Raw genomic sequence first — 19,947 nt, 5'->3', positions numbered from 1 at the left:
TTATATATATTTTTACACACCATCTAGTAAATATAGAAAAGATATTACTCATATTCTAATTCTTCTTTGTTGGCTAACTAAGTTTGCCTTAATTCTTTTGGATTCATGAAACCGCAAAATTTGGGTTGAGACGGAATTGCATGTCAAGCAAAGGCGCACAAGGTGGAGTAAGTTGTGTAACCATTCCAATTATTATTAGGTTAAGTGGTCTTATCTGCACCACACAGGTCTTAACATTTTCAAGTATATATGCTGTTTTTCTCCACTCTCCAAATAAAAAAAGGGGCTTTGAAAATTCCACTTGTTTTTCAAATTTTCACCAACAAAAGCAATTGGCAACTTTTATTCCGGTGGCGATCACCACAATAATAAATGAATCTGTGCATATTGGTTGAGTGTCTAAATCATAAATGGCCCCTTTTCAATTTTAGCTTTTGGTAGTGGCGAGAACGGGTATAAGATTAATGGAGGAATCCATTTCATTCGATGAACTCAACGTGTATTGCTACTAGAGGCGGAAATCGTGTTATATTTATGTCAACGAGGATGAATATTTTCACACCCTTTAGTGTGGTGTGAAAGTGAAATGGACAAAGAGGAAACTAAAAAAAATGTGATCAATAATATAATAATTAAAAAGTAAAGAATATTTGTATAGTAAAATTATATAATATTCTTTTACAAATTAGAGGGAAATAAGAAGAGAAGAGAGAAAAAGAAATAACAAGATAAAGATAAATAGAAATTTTTTTATTATAATAAAAATAATATAACTAAAAAGAATGAGTGTAAGTAAAATATCATTATTGTTATATAAATACAGATGTCAGCGACATACTGTTTTAATTACTTTTTTATTATTTAACAAAGTTTACACTCTTTTATCAAACAAAGAGTTCAAACTTGTTAACAATTATTTTATAAATTTTTTTAAAGTAAATGATCAATTTAAGTTTAATGAGATATAATAAACAAAATAAAGTAATTTTTGAATAATTTGTTGAGAGAATTAAATCTGTTTTAATTCACACAAAAACTAAATGTCCAATATGTAAATGTAAATAAATAAAAAATTATACATAACATTAATTTTAATTATTGGAATAATACAAGAGAAATAATAATACGTGCAAGAGCGATTAGAAGAGTACAGGATGTCTGGACAACACGTGAAGTTGCGTGGATATGCTTGACAATCTCTAAATAAAGTGCTAAAAACAAATAAAATCTGGGTGTAGATGGCAATGAGTGGTGTGGTGATGGAGCTAATAATTGGAGGGGCCAAAATTAGATCTAACAGTACCCTTTTTATAAATTTGTTTATACTATTCAACTATCCTCAACCATATAAAGTGGCTTTTCTACAATATAATTGTGTCAATAATTAGATATACATACAAAAGAATAATCTCTGCACATCTACACAAGTTGGAGTCCATGTCAAAGGAACATTGCAACTGTGAATATATATACCCATCTCCAGATACCAAAATGACAAGAAAAAGGATCGCGTCCCTACAATCACCATGTTACATCCCAGAAGCATGTTCTACTTATTGTGCTGTCTTACACTCATTCATCTTGTGAGAAAATGCCTCAAACTAGCTTTTAGAAAGCGATTCAAGTCTATGCAAATGTGGATACTTGATCTTCATTATATTGAAAACACTCTCTATTTGCTAGATGATCCGTTTAAAAAGACAAAGATGTGTATATAAATTATCTTTCTTCTCTTAACAGATCATTCAATAATCATAAATTATTTTTTATTGAAGAAACTACACTCTCGAGTATAAGAACCCTGATGTGTTAATACTAAAAGCTACCAAAATTAGATTATACTAGAAGCTAACTATCATTGAGGCAAGCACTGCACCACCGAATAAAAATTCATATTGGGACTCAAATTTATTGAGTATTTCTTCTACTTATTATAACTATTTAATAGGTATAATATTTGTTGGCATCTTTATTTAAAAAACAAACTTTTTAAAATCATTATATAAGTTTTTTCATGTAACTAGTGATATAAAGCTTATTGTGGCAACTAATGATTCAATAAGCTGAGAAAAATCCAGCTACTATTTTCCGTGGTGGGCTCTCATAATTTAATCAAGCTTGTATTATAGTGCTAAGGCCCAATTGAGTTCATATTTCTCCTCCATTATTCTCATGTTGTTCTGGGCTGAATTAGCATAATAATAATAGTTTAATCTGTATATAAATTTTAATCAAATGATCGAGTGAGGAGCCTCATATTAAGTTTCATAAAAAAAAAACAGTTATCACCCGAACAAATGATGTAATTTTGGGGTTATTTGATTCTGCTTTTGTTTTATTTTCAAAATTTATTTTATAAACTAATTTTAAAAATACTTTTGAAAATAAAAGAAGGAAAAATATTTGGTTTTTATTTTAATAGAATAGATGTTAAATTAAATAATATTAAAAAATTTATATTTAAGAATAATCTAAATAATAAAGAAAAATCATTTTTCAAAGATACCTATCTGGAGTAAGTATAGGATCCGGTATGGGTATAGAAATATTTTGACTCTTCTTTGTGTTTGTGTTAAGATTAAGTATGAATAAAAAAGTTTTATATTGAATAAAATTTTTTTGAATAACATGTACTGATAAAGATCTATAACTTAATAACCTTAAAATTTTGGATTGGGTGTAGTGTTGAATCTAAATCTAATTGTAAGATTTTTTGACATTTTGTTAACAAAGATCTTTTTTTTTTGTTCTCACTGTTTTTACGATTGATTCTCCTAGCCAACACTATGAGTACTATACAAAGAAATTAATTTTGTACAATATATTTCTATATATAACTTTTTTTATGACTATGAGAAAGGTAATAAGAAAATAAAAGTATAAAATAAAGTGAACGATGCAATATGTAAATAAAAAGTTAAATTTCAGGTTGATATCATTTGTTTAAGAATTTTAAAATTCGAATATTTTTAATTTACTTTTATCATTATTGAATTATACGTATAAGTTTTATTAAATAAATTAAACTCATAATTTATTTAACAAGACTAAGCTATATATAATTTATTAAATATTTAATATAGAAAAATTGTTTGTAGATTATCCACACGTATATAATAAAGTAGAAACCTCATTCTTAATTATGACAGCATTTTCCTTTTATATTTTTTATTCCTTATACATTTTATCTTACCATTTTATATATATTGAAATCCTATAAAATTATTAATTACATTCATAATTTTCTTTTTAAGTTAAATTTTTTCTTTCTTCATAAATGACAACTATTTATACGCTTGAATGAATTCCTTTATAATTTCCTTTTTATATTCGGATTTTTTTTCTCTTTCTAAATCACATCTATTCACTAGAATAATAAATTAAAGATATATATTTTTTAATCTTATGTGCTTTCAATATAGTTGTTAAGCTTTCGTCTAAACCAGTTATGTCTGTCTCTTATAACTTTAAATTTTTTGAAATTTTAATAAATTAAATATTTTCACAAATTAGAGGGTTGCTGTTATTGTTTTTAATTTAAAATACGATGGACTCGTATTTTGATTATTTTCACAAATTTTACTCAAATATTTGCATTGTAAAAACTAAAAATAATTTATGAAGGAATACAAAAACACGAGTTTGAATTCATTTAATTATTTTATAAATGAACATTTGTAAAACAATCACGAATAAATTCCAATTCCTATATTTGTAAGGATTCAAACTAATCACTCAAATCTTGAAAACATACCTTTTCAACATTAACCAGTTCCTCCTGTGAGCATTTTATAGAATCTCTCAATCTTGCTTTACATAAATCAACTTTATTTATTACTTGTAATTTCCATCACATTACTCATTTCATCCCAAGTATAATTGGCCAAAATTCATGATTCCTGTTCTGATTTCACTAAGCGAAAATTGGGAATTGATCTGCGTTCGGCTTCCCATTTTGTGATCCCTATCTCTGCCTCTGATTTTGTGGCTGTAAGACAGAATCAAATTGTCTTTTAGAAATTGCTTTTCCATTTAGAGCTGCATGAACCCGAAACAGTAGTTAAAAACCAGTAAATGAAAATCATGAAATTTAAAATATTCCATTCACGATTCTCTTTCAATAATCGATAAGGGTGTTTAAGATATGCTCAATTAGAAAGAATTATATAATATGTCTGAAAACTAAGTAAATTGGAATGAATTTAACGCTAATTTAAGTACACACTAGTTAAAATTTTTAACCTCTATCTAAGGTCCTGCAATTCAAGCCTTCAGAAGCGGAAGCTCTTAAATTCGAATCGGAGTTGGGCATGAGCTTCAAAGTAGCACCGAAATTCACAATCCTTGCCTGAGATTCATGATCAGCTGCTAATTGCTTTTCAAGTTCCCTCAGCCTATCCACTTCTGCTTTGTTCTTTTCCATGGCAACTATAAAAACACAAATTTATAAAGCATGTAAAAAATATATAATAAATAATGTAATATGATAATAAGATAAATACAAAAGAAATAAATAAAAATAAAAATAAAAGTCACCATCTTGAAGAATTCTTCGCTTTTCACCAGCAGCCATTTGGAATTTCAATCTATGATGCTCAATTTGCAATAAACGGTTCTCTGTTTGTTGCGCTGCAATTTGTCCATGCAGGACAGCTATCTTTTCCTGCACCACAGTAACTCAAACAAATCCTTAGATATGTTAGTATTCTTGTCGCGAATTAAGCTTTTTCGACATAGCAAAAAAATGCAACCTTTAATAAAAAAAATTGAATCAACTGTTATTATTTCTTGCTTAGTAATTTGCAATTTGTTTCCTCAATTCTTTTATGAATCGCACGTTTCTTTTCCCTCTCCAATAAATTACTTTTCAGGAACTAAAATCTTTTGTCTCCTACAGTGACGTGTATTATCAATGATAAGGAAAGACATGTATGTTTCAATGATTGATCAGAATCACCATGTAAGATTTTGCCTTGCTTTCCAAATCCGCCACATATGCAACTTTCCTCAACCTGGATCTTCGCGCAGAGTTTCGGTTCGAAATGGTTCTGTCGTCAAATGAAGAAACAATGCAAAATTAACCACAACACACAATATGCAATAATCAGCATAGTTACATTAAAACATAATACGATTTTTAGTTTAAATTTTTATAAATTTTAATTTACATATATTAAGAATTTAAATAATAAATCGAATGTATTTTACTAAATATTTTAAGAACCAATGATTTATTGAAGCCATAAAACATATATACCTCCTAAGTTTCTTATCCATGTCTTGTTCAGTAGTGTTGGCAGTGTAGTGATGATTAGCAGGCCCAGAAACTGCGGCACCAGCACTAGTAGGATAAGTGTCATTTTCTGCAATGGTGGCGAGTTTGTGAAATGAGTTGGAGTGTTCTTGCCACGGTTGAAAGGAGGAACCAGCGCCTAAAGGTACATTTGGTTGAGCTCTCAGGGGAAGAGGTTTCACTAATGTGGGTTTCTTTGCTGCTGTTTCCTCTTCTGCCATGTTGCCCCCAATCTTCCTCTCTCAAAGCTCTCTCATTCCTCTGTTCTCTTGTTTCTCAACAAAACAAGGATTAAAAGGAATGATTACTTAAGATGGGTTTGCTTGAATGTAAACTTAGATTTGCATAAAATCACACAAATTTTGCTTGGATATTAATAGAGCAATTAGAGAAAAAAAAAATGGAATTAATATTGCCTTACACTGACTCCTACTTGAAACTTTATATATGTATATTGAATAATGTTTGTGTCACATCAATTTTTGCTTTACACCCGTTATATAACACGTTGAATTGAGAGAAGGGAAAGAGAAATAAATAAATGGATTTAAAAGGAAGTGTAACAAAAATTAATGTATGTATTTAACAAATGTACCATTTGAAAGGAGATATCTACCCTGCATTATGTGAGAAAAACATGGTGTGTTGTTGGATTGGGGTAGTTTGGTCAATTTAATGCCACCTTGTTAAGAATAATGTTTGATTGTATTAGCATGAAGTAGGTGACTTGATTCAGTGCTTAAAGCAAAGTAATTAATGCACGAGCACTGGTTAGGAAAAAAATCAGTGTGGATTTTTTGAGCAGATCTGAATACATCACCGACCATGTAAGACCATTGACCAGCACACAGTCCATTGAGCAAATTAATGTGATGCTGATATTTCCTAATTCAGGGATGAATTCTACAATGATGGTATGTTTCAAGACCACATCTAACCCTTATTATTTGCCAAATTTGGAGGGATATTGAAACAATTAAGATTGTAATTAAAGACATGTCTCGCTTGTAGTTCCTTTAATTAGTGTTGCTGCTGCTTGAACTTTACATGCAGCCATATTTACTGTTTCAAATAGTCTACATGACTTGGGTTTTTTTGGCTTTCCTATAATAAGGAATTGAATTTTTTTACCCTAAATGAGTTTGTAAGAGATCTTACATGTTAAGAATCTGGATCTGCATAATTGTTAGTATATTTTGTTTTACATACACCAAAATGGGCTATTGCCAACTAATTTGACATTAGGCGATGATCTTGAAGAATTAATTAATTATCCAATTCCGTATGTACAAGGAAAATAATAAAAGTGAATACATAATTTTTAAACAAAATTGAAGGTTAGTATAATTTAAATAAATATATTTAAAAATTACCTATATTTTAATTGAGCATTTTAACTAGCTAGTAGAGAATTTTATTTTATTTTATTTTTAGCATCCCAAGTCACACTTATATATCAATTTGAAAAATTTTCAGAAGAAAATTTATTTTGTACAATGATTAGATACTGTTTTGTTTGTTTGCATTTTAGAGTGATGGTAATCTGGACCACAGAAACAACTCCCATTTATTTGCTAGTCAAAGACATCCCTAGAGATTATTAATTTTTTTTAGAATTTCACATTACTAATGACTTTGTCATACATTACACAGATATTATTATATTAAGGTATTTTTTAATAAAAAGGAAAGATATATTATATAATTAATTTTTAAATTTAAAAATTTAAAAATAAATTTATTATTAATAATAAATATTCTAATATGTTAAATAAAATTAAATTAAGAAATAAATTTAAAAATTTTAAAAATTAAATTCTAAATATAAAATAATTTACATAACATAATAAATAATAATTTTTTTAAAAAATATTTTAATTTAAAATACTCTAAAATATTTTCGTTTATGGTTTTTTCTTAACAAACAAATATTGTTATAGCATGAAATAAATGTAAGAGAGAAAAAAAAGGCACCCGGCTAAAATTAATTAATTTGTTGGTGGAAACTGGTATTCAACTTTTTAATTAAGTTTTGACTAAGTTCTGTTTAATTTTATCATATCATGTATAAGTACACAAATTAATATAATAATATAGATTTGATTAGTATTATTAATTAATTAATTAAATATTTTTATTTTTTATTTAAATTATTTTTTTAATATTACATATATCTTTTATTAAAAACACTTATATTTAATTCAGTTAATTCAAGTGTCTAATAAAACTTTAAAATATCTTATAAATAGGAATTTTAGTTTAAATTAAAATATATCGTACTTATATTTATCAATTCATCTATCATATATTAATGTTGCTTACTATATATTAATATTGATTTTAGATAATAGCAAAGAAAATGGCTTTTAGATTAATGTTGATTGTTGATTTGATTATTTTAAACAATTAAATCAATTAAAAAATAACATTTTTAAAAAATATTAGACTTGTAAGAATTAATTTAAATTATTTTAAACTATTAAATCAGTTAAAAAATAAAACTTAACAAATTGTGCATCAAATATTTTGAAAAAAAAAGTATAATTTTTATGTAATCTGGTTTAATTTTTTATTTATATGTTCAAAATTAAACTGAACCATAATTTTTTTACTATTATGTACACGCTAATTTAAATTTTTTTTACATATTTTATTTATATTTTTTAAACGTATTTGAAAATATGTTGACTTATGATTTATAAGTCAAACTAAGTTATGATTTATCATCATATTTATTAATTTTTTAAAATTTCCTTTTGTATTTATTATGTATTTGACTTTTTATTGAACAAGTGCTGTTTATTAAATAAAAAAATATGTTTAAAATCTATTCATACTCTAATTAATAAAATTTAATTTATCTATGGATAGAAAATAATAAAATATTGTTTCTTAAAGAATTGGTTAGAAACGTAGGGAAAAGAAATATGAATTTTATATTTAAATTAATATTTTTAAATAAAAATAAAAATTAATATATTAATATAAATTAATATATTAATTATAGATTTATCATTATAAATAATATAAAAATTTTTAATTTAAAATTAAAAAATATATTTTCTTCTATTTCTTCTCTCTCAAAACCTCTTTTCCAAACATACCATAAGAATAAAAAACATTATTCCTTAAAACAAAGAGAAAAATGAAAAAATAAATAAATTCAATCTAAATCGTAGAAGATTATATTATATTAATTTAATTTTGATATTGTTTTAAAAAAATTAAATTAAACTATAAAATATATTTGTGATTAAAATAGATAATTTTTTTTATTTCAAAACTTATATAATTAAAATCGCGAATATTTACAAATGTTGGATTGTATTTTCAGTTTGGAATCTTCAACAAGGTTTTTGGATTTTTACATCCTTCAAACGTCAGTCTTCGTATCATGTAGCCTCTCTCTCTATATATATATATATATATTTTTATATTTATATATTTTTGTAATCATTTAGGATTTTAAGTAATTTATAATAGACCCTATTGTTAGAGAGAGATGTATATTTTATTTTTGTTAGTTGAGACAATGATTGTTATTGTTTTGTGTAATTACAAGCTTGATTAAGTGAATTTTAAGAAACTTCAGAAAAATTCAAACGAGTTTGCACAAGCCACTGACTTTCTCCGGCAGCTGTCTTCTTCGCTTAAACAACTAACTCACAGAAACAGCAAAAGAATGGAGTTTGGGGAGGGTGGATTTATCTATTGATTCATTTACTAATGTTTTTAAGGCCCTGATTAGCAAGACTGTATCTTTAATGCAAATATTTTTGGGCAGCAAATTTTGAACCATAACCCAATTTATAGGATGGAAATGGAAGCCGATTGCATTGGGCTGCTGCTGGCACTCAAAGTGTATGAGAAGTTGGGAAAAGTGACTGTTGAGTCTGCCCAGAGAGATTCTCTCTCTACTCATCCGTCTGTGTAAGAAAGAGAGCAAAATTGCTTGCTCAAGCTCAGATTATGGAAGAAGCACCTACCTATATAGGAATGCTAGAACAGGACGTGGGGTTGAAGGATTTCTTTAGTACAAAAACACCTCTACTTGATTCAAACTATGAAGGATTTTTTTTTAAATTTAATTTTGCCTGTATTTGCAATTTGCTATTAAGTTTTGTATTTGATTCTCTGTTCATTATGTGGATCAACATCCATCAACGGAGAATACCCTTGTACCAATTTTGCCAACTCAGAAAAAGCTCTTGTTTTGTACGTTGTACTGAAATATACACACAAGCATACTTTCACCGTTTAATTTAATCAAATGTACACTTTTTTCAAATTTTTCTTCCTTTTATTAACCACTGACAATAAAGCACAATTCAAGACCAATATATCCGATTACCTTAACTTTTTCATCCTTTAGCCCTGGCACATTAGAATACTTGCTTGATCCTTGCTAGCACATTAGCACATTACAGGGCTTTAACAGATAGAGAAGGTGATGTATCTAACGCATTAGCAAGTCTTTCCAGCATTCTCATTAAACAAAGTAGTTGTGCTTTTGATTTATGGTAATCTTTCTGATTTTTATCACGGAAAGTGTGTTTCATGTTGCTGCATTAATGAAGTTACGCTGACATCCTTTTCCTTGAGATATAAAACAGTATGTAAATAATGTCTTTGCTTTTGAATTGTGGTAAGGCTAGAACCATGTCAACACAGTGCTGCTAATGTTCTTGGCAAATTCTAATAATTTTAAATGTTGACATGATGGTAAATTAAGTAGAAAAATAAGGAGTTTTATCTAATTTTTTTAACATGAAATTATATATAATTTTTTTTCATAATTTGCTACTATTTTTTTATGTCTATTTTGTTACAAAAGCTATGCTCCTTGAGTCGCAACTTTATTGATAATAGCTGATTTTGAGATCATGTGGTATAAATAAAATTTGTTGGCCTTGTTCAGCCTTTAGGGCCTAAATCTTAAATTCTAAACCATAAATTAATAGACTAACCGTCAAAAACTAAAAAATAAAGAAAAAGTTAGTAGTCTATTAGATTAATGGGCTAACCTACAAAAATTAACCAAAAAATAAAATAAAAATTACAACAAATAATAAAAAATTATTTTTATATTAATAAAAATTAATATTTTATTATTTATTATTTTAAAAAAATAAAATTTATACCTAACGGGCCAGTCCGCTTTGTTCTGTTATTAGCTCGCATTTTAACAGACTAAAATGAGATGGACTAGCTGAACTAATAGATTTATAGCATTTAGTTTGATCCACCAATTTTTTTGGGTCAAATCTATTTTGACATCTCTACCTTAAACATGACTTATAGAGCTTTTAATTTATTGAACTTTTTGACTTCTTAAATTTTTTTACCCTAACTCACATAAATTAGGCTAGGGTTAAGCTGTATTAGCTGAACTTTTTGAAAGTTCTACAAATAATATACATTTTAATTATTACTAATGAATATACTTTAATTAACTGAAAATAAATTAAAGATATAAATCTTTTAAAATTGAACATAAAATTAAAAAAATAATTTATTAAAATCTAAATGCATAATTTTTATTGATATGATATGTCAAAATTAAAAAATAAAATTTAAATTAATTAATAATTTTTTTTTGTACTGCATAGATATTTCAAAATAATATATTAAATAAGAAATTAAAGATATAGTGTGTAATCATTTTTAAATTTGATAAATTTTAAAAGTTAATAACTTCAATAATAATAAATAGTAGTCTATATTATTATATAAAATTAGATTAAAGATATAATTTTTTTAAAATTAAAATTAAATATACTCTTGTTTAAGAATGATGACTCACATTTAATATATAAAAATAGATTAAGATTATAATAATCTCAAATTTTAATTCATATAAAAAAAATCTTCTATTTAATTGTAAACTTTGAATAGTTTTTTACTTTTCTATACTGAATCACTAACATAACAATAAGTCCATATTAATTTAATGTACTAACTTTTTGTGTATAAGGATTTGGTTAAATGCTGAATAATAGATATAATAATATATTTAGAAAATTGAGTACTCATAAATAAATCTGGAAGATAAAGAAAATAAATTTAATCTATCTGTTTCAAATTCAGAGAAGTAAAACTGTTATTGTAATTATTATTGTTATGTCAGATTCATATTAGTGATGGAGAACAGGAAGCAAAATCGGGTGTTTATTTTGGCATAGAGAAGTAACACGAACATGTATTAATTTGTACAAGCATGACCCTTCCCTACTGAAAACTACTTGGCATTAGAAATTAAAGACCAAGTGTTTATAGAACCGTAAGCCTCTTCTTGAAATAAACAACAGAACTTGTACTCATTCAAAGTGTTCCCAGTTTTGAGTAATCACAGTTGATGATGGAAATGGAGTTTGTGACTTGAAGCTTCCAACTCCTGATTCAAAGGCCTCCCATTTAGTTATCACAGAGACTGGATTGTTAGCACTAGCAGCATTGCTAAAAGTAGTGGAATTTCTTGCCTTCAAGTTGTCAATTGTGTCTACATAACTTTGTACACGACGAACCTGTTTACAAGACTTATATGTGAGGGTCAATAATTAATTTGGAATCTGCATTTAAGGTGGCAGGAACTATTTCAAAGAGAAGTATGATTAGCAATTGTATTTTAGATTTTAATATCTTATGTAATACTTTCATGGCATTTCCTTGCTCTTCTATTTTAGGATGGAGTGCACTTAGTCTTGTTAACAAAGATTATTACAATGCCTGTGTTTGGATTTGTAAAGAACATAACTCTGCATTATACCCACAATTTGATATCTGAATTCCAATTTTTCATAGACATTTATCCCTTAATTTTATTAGAATACGGGTCACATATCAGTTTTGTGAATGAAAAACGTGAGTCATTGAAAATTACTATCAGGAATGAGAAGTCAAGTTCTATAGACAGATCCAATTAGTTAAAAGCTCAAAGATAATATTAAAATTACACGATTTTGTTGCCATCTATATTATTATTTAAATATTTATTCTTCTAATATACAGTCAAGAATAAACAATAAGAATTTACAGATAATAACTTTTTATTAAAAATAACAGGATATCATATAATCTAATACATTGATAACATTAAATGCTATAATTTTTAATCTATTTATAAATTTTTTATTGCATGTGTTGGAAACATGTTAGAAAAACCATTTAAATATATGCTAAGCTTTAAATTGGTTGTGCCTATAAACACTGTATTCTTATAAAAGAATTGTTCTAACAAAGAATCACAGGTAGCTATTACTAACCTCAACACGTCTCTGTACTTTGGCTTCTCCATCAGCAGTAATGGAATCCAGTTTAAGCAGTTGAACCATTAGCAGTTCTGTCATGATAACAAATTCTTTGTCTTCAATCCTAGTACCACCACAAACAGTTGTCTCCAAAGCAACCACCTAACAATAATCAAATATTAGTTAGTCTTATTTTCAAATTTTCAGTGAACGTGTTTCAATTTTCATGATAAGTAATACCACCTTTTCATATAGCTTGTCAACTTCTGTTCTAACACTGGAGACTGCTTCACATGCCTTCAAAATATCTTCACTCTTCTGCATCTCCTCAAGCTTCCTCTCTTTGCTTGCTGGATCCTCTAACAATATAACCTTAGACATGTCTTTCAATCCTTCCATATGCAAGCATTCTTCATCCTCCTTCTCTTTCCCTCTAAATAGTAACCTTTGTTCCTTAGGCTCAAGACCAGTCTCAGATGTTAGCACCACTTTTAGATGGCCTTCCATTGAGCCAAAATAGAGCGTTAGGCATCAATTTCAGAATCTAATTGCGAATATTGGAATAACAACTCTACAAGCCTATTCTAATACCAATACTCAAATGCCCCATAAAGCCAAATTAAAACTACTTTTACGAATCTTATAATAAATAGTGCAATATATTATATAAATAAAAACAATAAAGGATGACACTACACAAGGAATGATGCATTCAGCATACCAAACGTATACTTTCAGCAAGGTCAATGTCAGATAAAGAAATCAACAAGAAAAGGAAAGAAGGGGGGGGGGGTTGATGAATCATTCTCAACACCAAACAAATGAAATTTTCTCCATAAAAAGCTCAAGTACTAATTCAAACATCAGCTAACTGATCACCATAAAAGAAATTGCCCACTTAATACTTCTGATTAGATTAAACCCTTATAAAATGAACAATTGGTGAATTCAAAACAGGCTATTGTAAGTGTTCCCTTTTCATACTAGAAAACCAAAGGACAGAATACTCCTCCAAAATGCAAAAGATTCTATCCTATCCTATCCTATGCTTACCAAAAGTGGATTGAGCAGGAACAGTGATCTCATGGTGATAAGAACCATGTGAGACCTTAATTTTGATCATAGCAGTAGAAGATGACTCAATGGGTTGTCTCTTCTGAACAAGCATGCCACCAGGTCTTAGCTCCCAATCTATACTTTCCTTTAACCCATCATTAACTGCACCTTTTGAAGCTGATCCTTTCATTGTCAAAAGTGAAATTGGTAAAACATAGCAATAGGATAAAGAAAGAGGAAGGTGGAGCTGATTGAGAGAAGCAAGAGAAGTATCAGAATAGCAAAAGAAGAGTTTGGAGTAAGCAAACAAAAGTGGTTTCGAGATAGGGACCCCCCAACTGTCTTTTACAATAACAATGGTTGCTCAGTTACAACCCAAGAAAGTAAAGTTGGTACAAAGTATTCCGTACATTGCCTGGTAACATGCAAGAATCGTTTCAACATACTCTTAATTAGATTCATTATCTTTGGTACTTATTTCTTGTTGAATCATAACTTTGAATAAATTGGATAGAAACTGACAGAGACACTGGAAGACAAGATATTCTAATTCAACTGAGCGGTGCAAATTTATTCAATATTTTTTTAAAACATAATTTATGTCATAAATTTATTAAAACAAAAAATAAATTATTTTTAAAATTTATTTAAATGAGCAAAGTCATAAGTTATTTATATAAATTTTTCTAAACAGGTCTGTAGTATAACACCCCCCCCCCCCCTCCCCTGGCGAAATTTTTTTTTTTTTCCTTTTTCATTAAGCCAATTTAAGACGTACATTCCGTGAGAATTAATTGACATGGCAACATGATTGCTATACGCCAAGTCACCTGCGCAGATGAAGCCAAACTTTAGAGGAACATCATGCACATGCAGACATGTACAAGAATTTACGAAACCCAACTTTTTGAATCATATATATATATATATATATATATATATATATATATATCGAGTCTTTTTACGTAAAAGTGAAAATTGTAACTCTGAACAATTTCGTAATTATGTAATTTTGTGAACAATTTCGATGATGACTTATATGTTTTAATTTTTTTTTTGTTCTTATATATGTTTTAATTTTGATCATTCATATAAAATTTACTAAAATATATTCTTCTCACTTTCACATAAAAAAATTCTTTTAACTAGATACGTCAATACTCCAATTATTCTAATCCTTTGAAGCAAGCACTGAGAGAGTGAAGACATGGAATACTTAAAATTCAGGTGTTAAATCGAGAACATGGAATTGTGATGGTGTGGAAGAGATAACGAGATAGACAAGTGAATGACGAGATTGAAATTGGGCACACAGTGAAGTGAAACTTAAAATGAAATGATGATGATAAGACAATAACCCATAAGAGATAAAATAGGAAAACCACCACAGAAGAAAAACACGAACACCACCTTCTAATCATATGTGGCACTGGTGCCAGCTCATTTGCTTAAATAGTAAATGAGTTTTCATTCATACAACTAAGCATTATTTAAAAATAAATAAATAATAGGTTTCATAGTTTAATAATCATAAATTTAGGAAAAAGAAAACATTTGGATCCTATATATGCTCAATTAAGAGGGAGAGATTAATTTAGACCAGACTTTTAATGGATATAATATTTTAAATAATATATTATAAACTAAAATAAAATGAATTTAATTATGGTGCTCAATTAATTAAAATACACTGTGAATATGATTTTATTAATTATTATTATTATTATATAAGTAATGACTTATGTTGGTATAATAATTTATAATTAAATGACATTATAAAAAAAATTTAGTTGTTGGTATATTTAAATTAAATTCAAATAAAATAAATTTAATATTTTGTCCCTTTCATTTTTGTAAATTATTTTTGGGATATATATGTGCATAAAAAAAGATATAAAAAATAAGAGATAAAAGAAATGAATTTAAATCCTTCTGTTTTGGCACGAACATCTAATTTATTTTTTTAAAGTGAAATAAAATTTGTTTAAGTTAATTCTTCCTTTTTAAACATGGAAACTGCAGTGACATGTAAGTTAGATGAACAGTTCGCGCAAGCTATGTGGACGAGATCAAACTAAGCAACTACCAACTCGCGACAATCAGAAGTGTGGGAAACAAAGTCAAATCTTCTGGCTGCAACTTCCATGTCTGAGCATCTTCCCTCATTCACTATTCCATCTTCTTGCTCAACTCTTATGGCTGCAGTTTCCATGTCTGAATCATCTTCCCTCAGACAAAGCATGTTTTTGCTCCCACAGGTGAAGCCAACTGACTCTCTGGATTATCAAAATTTAAAGACAAAAACTCACTCTCCCCTGTAATGAACAAGATCATGATGTTGATGTTAAAACTGGAGAATCTAGATTGATAAAAAATAAAGATATATCAAATATTTGTTCAGAGTTTGATGTTTAAATAATAAAACTCTTAGGATAATCAAGACCTGTGTATATCTTCTTCTTCTTTTTTTAAAATAAACCTAGTTTTATGAAGATTCATCTAAAGTAGCACTGTAAAGAAAAATAAAATAATCGTTGTACATAATATTTTGATGGTGATAATAATTGATTCCCCCTCCCCCCTCTGCAGTATAAACCAAATTATAGTATATAAAAAATTTGAACCTACCATCTATTTTTCATCTTATCATACATTTCATTGACGGATCGAATGTAAACAAGTAAAAAAAAAAAACGTTTGGATTCAGAAAACATTTTATTTTCTATAAACTTTTAAATACAAAAATATTACATTAATTAAGAATTAACATACCCTTTATTTACTATTAAGATAAGGTTGTAGTTCTAGCTGTTTTGGAAACACTACGCCAAAAATTGGATTCTAAAGCGCTTACTTAGATAGTGATTAGTAATAACCGTTTTGTATAAAATACTAAGAGAGGGGTTTCGCCTTAACTGCTCTCTAATATATACTTCTTAGAGCGGTTCAATTGGAACCACTCTCAGATGTTGTATTTTTAAAACCCTAATCTGGTTAACTTTGTTGCCCCTCCAAGTCTGCACTTCAAAATTCTCTCTGTTCAGTGTTCTTTGAGAAATTTTTGCAGAGAAACAAGCACACCTGACATCGCAATCAGAAATTGAAGATATATTCATAATCGTTTATTTGTTTTGTAGTTATGTTTGGACATTCACACTCTCTCATTCTCTCTATTCACTGATACGTACCTCTATTTTTGACGTTGAACAGTGACAACGTCTCTTCCATTTCTGGTTCTAGCTGAACTGCGACAAATTTGCACTCCTTTCTTAATTCCAGGTTAGTGCATGTTGTTGTGTTTATAATTTGTATGAACTGAATATTGTTAACATGTTGACCATTGATGCTGTGTGAACAAAAAGCATGAAATTACTTTTTATTTTGTAAAAGTTGATATGGACAAGTTGAATCTTAGTTTGTTAACCTCAGAAATGTTGTTGGAATGGTTTTTTAGGATTTGTTGGACATGATATTAGGACACTGGTTAATTATAATTCAAGAGCATGTTGTTGTGTTTGTTAACCTATGATATTAGAATTTTTAAAATTTTTATATTCTTGTTTGTTTTGCCCCCGAAATGTATATTTCCTCTATGTATGAATGAATTTGATGTTGTATTGTAGAATGTGATGAATGCATGATTATTGTTAATGATTAAACTTTGTAGGTTATGATTTCAAATGTAAATTTGAGTGAAACCATAGTCTCCCATTTGAGATTGAAAATAATGTTTAATAAATCATTATTTTCAATATCAAATTGTCCAAGTTGGACAGTTTGTGAACAAACTTATTCATTAATTTGTTAGCATTTGCTTCTAATAATGTTGTATTTAATACTTAACAAAATTTGAGTTTGAAGCATTTCTCATTGTCTCTTGGTGCATGCTTGATTGAGGTAAATCATCTCATATATTTCAAGTTGTGTACTAGGAGACTAATGCGAAATGCTTCCCAAATTTTGTCAAGTAAAAAATATAATATTTAAGTAGCATTTGTTAATTAAGGTTGGAAAAAGTTTGTTCTCAAATGGGATACGGCCCTACCATGTGAGAGTTAATAAGACATTCATATTTATAATGATCGTAACTGTAGTTAGAGCAAATATGGATCGAAGTTGGATGGTAGCTGATCGTTTAAGTGAAGAATACGAAGACAGAGTCAAAGAGTTTATTAGATTTGCGATTAAGAATGCAACTGATGTCAACCTTATTCCCTGTCCTTGTTGGTGTTGTTTGAATATGTTACAAGTAAATGCGGAAAAATTGGAAGAACATCTAATGTACAATGGGATAGATGAAAAATATGCTTGTTGGACAAAACACAGTGAGATACAAGGTGGAAGTACATCAACTAACATGGAATTAAGTGTCAATTAATCAGAGACATTTAGAACAAATAAGAGTGATTATGCTGAACAAATTCTAAATGTTGTTGAAGAAGATCTTAGAGATTGTCCAAAGATGTTTGAGAGACTGAAAGATGATGTAGAAACACCATTGTATAATGGATGTACAAAGTTCATAAGATTGAGTTCTGTTTTAAAGCTTTATAACTTAAAAGCCTCGAATGGATGGACTAATAAGAGCTTTACATAGCTATTAAGTTTATTACATGAGATGCTGCCGAAGGATAATGTGCTGCCGAAGAGAACATATAAGGCTAAACAAGTACTTGCTTCCATTGGATTGACCCATGAAAAAATACATGTTTGTCCTAATGACTGCATTTTATTCCGAAATGAGTATGCATCACTAAGAAAATGTCCAAAGTATAATGTATCACGATACCTAAAGAAAGACACAACACTTGCGAATGTCATGTGGTATTTTCCACTAATACCGAGGTTAAGATGTCTTTTTTGCAGTGCAGAAAATGCAAAGCAGATGACTTGGCATGCTGAAGGCCGAATTAGAGATGGAAAGCTTAGACATCCAGCAGATTCTCTGTAGTGGAAAAAATTTGACGATGACCATGAAGAGTTTGCAACTGAAATAAGAAATATACGTTTTGCATTAGCAACTGATGGAATGAATCCACATGGCATGCAAAGTAGCACCTATAGTACATGACCCGTAATCTTAATAATGTATAACTTACCTCCATGGCTTTGCATGAAGCGAAAATATATGATGTTTTCTTTGTTAATCTCTGGTCTTAAACAACCTGAAAATGACATTAATATGTACTTGTCTCCTTTAATTGAAGATTTGAAATTGTTGTGGGATAATGACATAGAAGTATATGACGAATTTAGAGACAAAAATTTGATGAAGGCAATGTTGTATGGAACAATTAATGACTTTCCTGCATATGAAAATATTTCTGGTTACAGCATCAAAGGTCAATGTGCATGTGTCAGAAAAAACAAATTATGTAAGACTAGACCATTGTCACAAAAATGTTTTCATGGGGCATCGTAGGTAGTTGTCAAAAAATTATCCTTTCAAAAAAATGAAAAAAGCTTTTAATGGAAGTTGTTAAGAACGACGATGTCCTTATTTGAAGAGTGGAGAAGAAATACTTGATGAGGTTAAACATATAAGAATAACATTTAGAAAACCTTTTACCAAACAAATTCCAACCGCAGGTTAGAAGATGTCAAAGACACTTTATTGATGTTATGCATGTTGAAAAAAATGTTTGTGAAAGTGTGATTGGTACATTATTAAACATTGTGAGAACAAAGAAAGATGGCATCAATGCAAGACTTGACTTGGTGAAGTTAGGAATACGATCCGATTTGGCTCCAGTGAAGAAGGGAAAGCAAACCTTTTTACCGCCAACAGCATGTACCTTGTCTAGATATGAGAAACGTGCTTTATGTAAGACTCTTTATTCAGTTAAGGTTCTAAAGGGGTATTCATCAAACATTAAAAGTCTTGTATCACTTAAGGACCTAAAGTTAAAAGGATTGAAGTCTCATGATTGCCATATATTAATAGAGAATTTAATTCCTGTTGCTATACGGTCTATTCTATCCAAGAAGGTTCGCATGGCAATCACGAAGTTGTGTTTCTTTTTCAAGGCAATATGTAGCAAAGTGATTGATCCTGAGAGATTACCATGTTTGCAAAACTAAATAGCTGAAACTTTATGTGAGCTGGAAATGTATAATTCTAGTATATTAGGCTCTGTTTGAATTTTATATTCTGTTTGAATTGGTTCTGAATACTGTATAATTTACCAAGTATGCTAAAAAAATATTTTATGCCAATTTTATTAAAATATTTAAAAATATTTCTTAACTTTGGAGAGCGGTTCAGGTTGAACCGCGCTAAGAAGTTTGAGATAAAAGAGCAGTTAACCTGTCAACCGCTCTCTTTAGTTTAACTTGTGAGAGCGGTTCAAT

The 19,947-nt window shown here is 28.5% G+C and overlaps 1 protein-coding gene across 1 annotated transcript; it reads right to left on the bottom strand.

Moving 5' to 3' along the window:
• Positions 1 to 11,462: 11,462 nt before the first annotated feature.
• Positions 11,463 to 18,701, bottom strand: LOC113874424 (BAG family molecular chaperone regulator 4-like). The gene is made up of 7 exons (XM_027512646.1): positions 18,696 to 18,701; positions 18,386 to 18,654; positions 15,683 to 15,872; positions 13,594 to 13,843; positions 12,784 to 13,040; positions 12,556 to 12,702; positions 11,463 to 11,817 (listed from the first exon to the last, which is right to left on the bottom strand). Exons 1-7 carry the CDS (start codon positions 18,699 to 18,701, stop codon positions 11,611 to 11,613), a joined length of 1,326 nt encoding a protein of 441 aa, XP_027368447.1. The 3' UTR covers positions 11,463 to 11,610.
• Positions 18,702 to 19,947: the final 1,246 nt, after the last annotated feature.

This window comes from Abrus precatorius, unplaced genomic scaffold (assembly GCF_003935025.1).
Source record: "Abrus precatorius isolate BTA unplaced genomic scaffold, Abrus_2018 Scaffold8, whole genome shotgun sequence".
Lineage (NCBI taxonomy): Eukaryota > Viridiplantae > Streptophyta > Magnoliopsida > Fabales > Fabaceae > Abrus > Abrus precatorius.
This window is presented reverse-complemented; position numbering and strand designations above follow the sequence as displayed.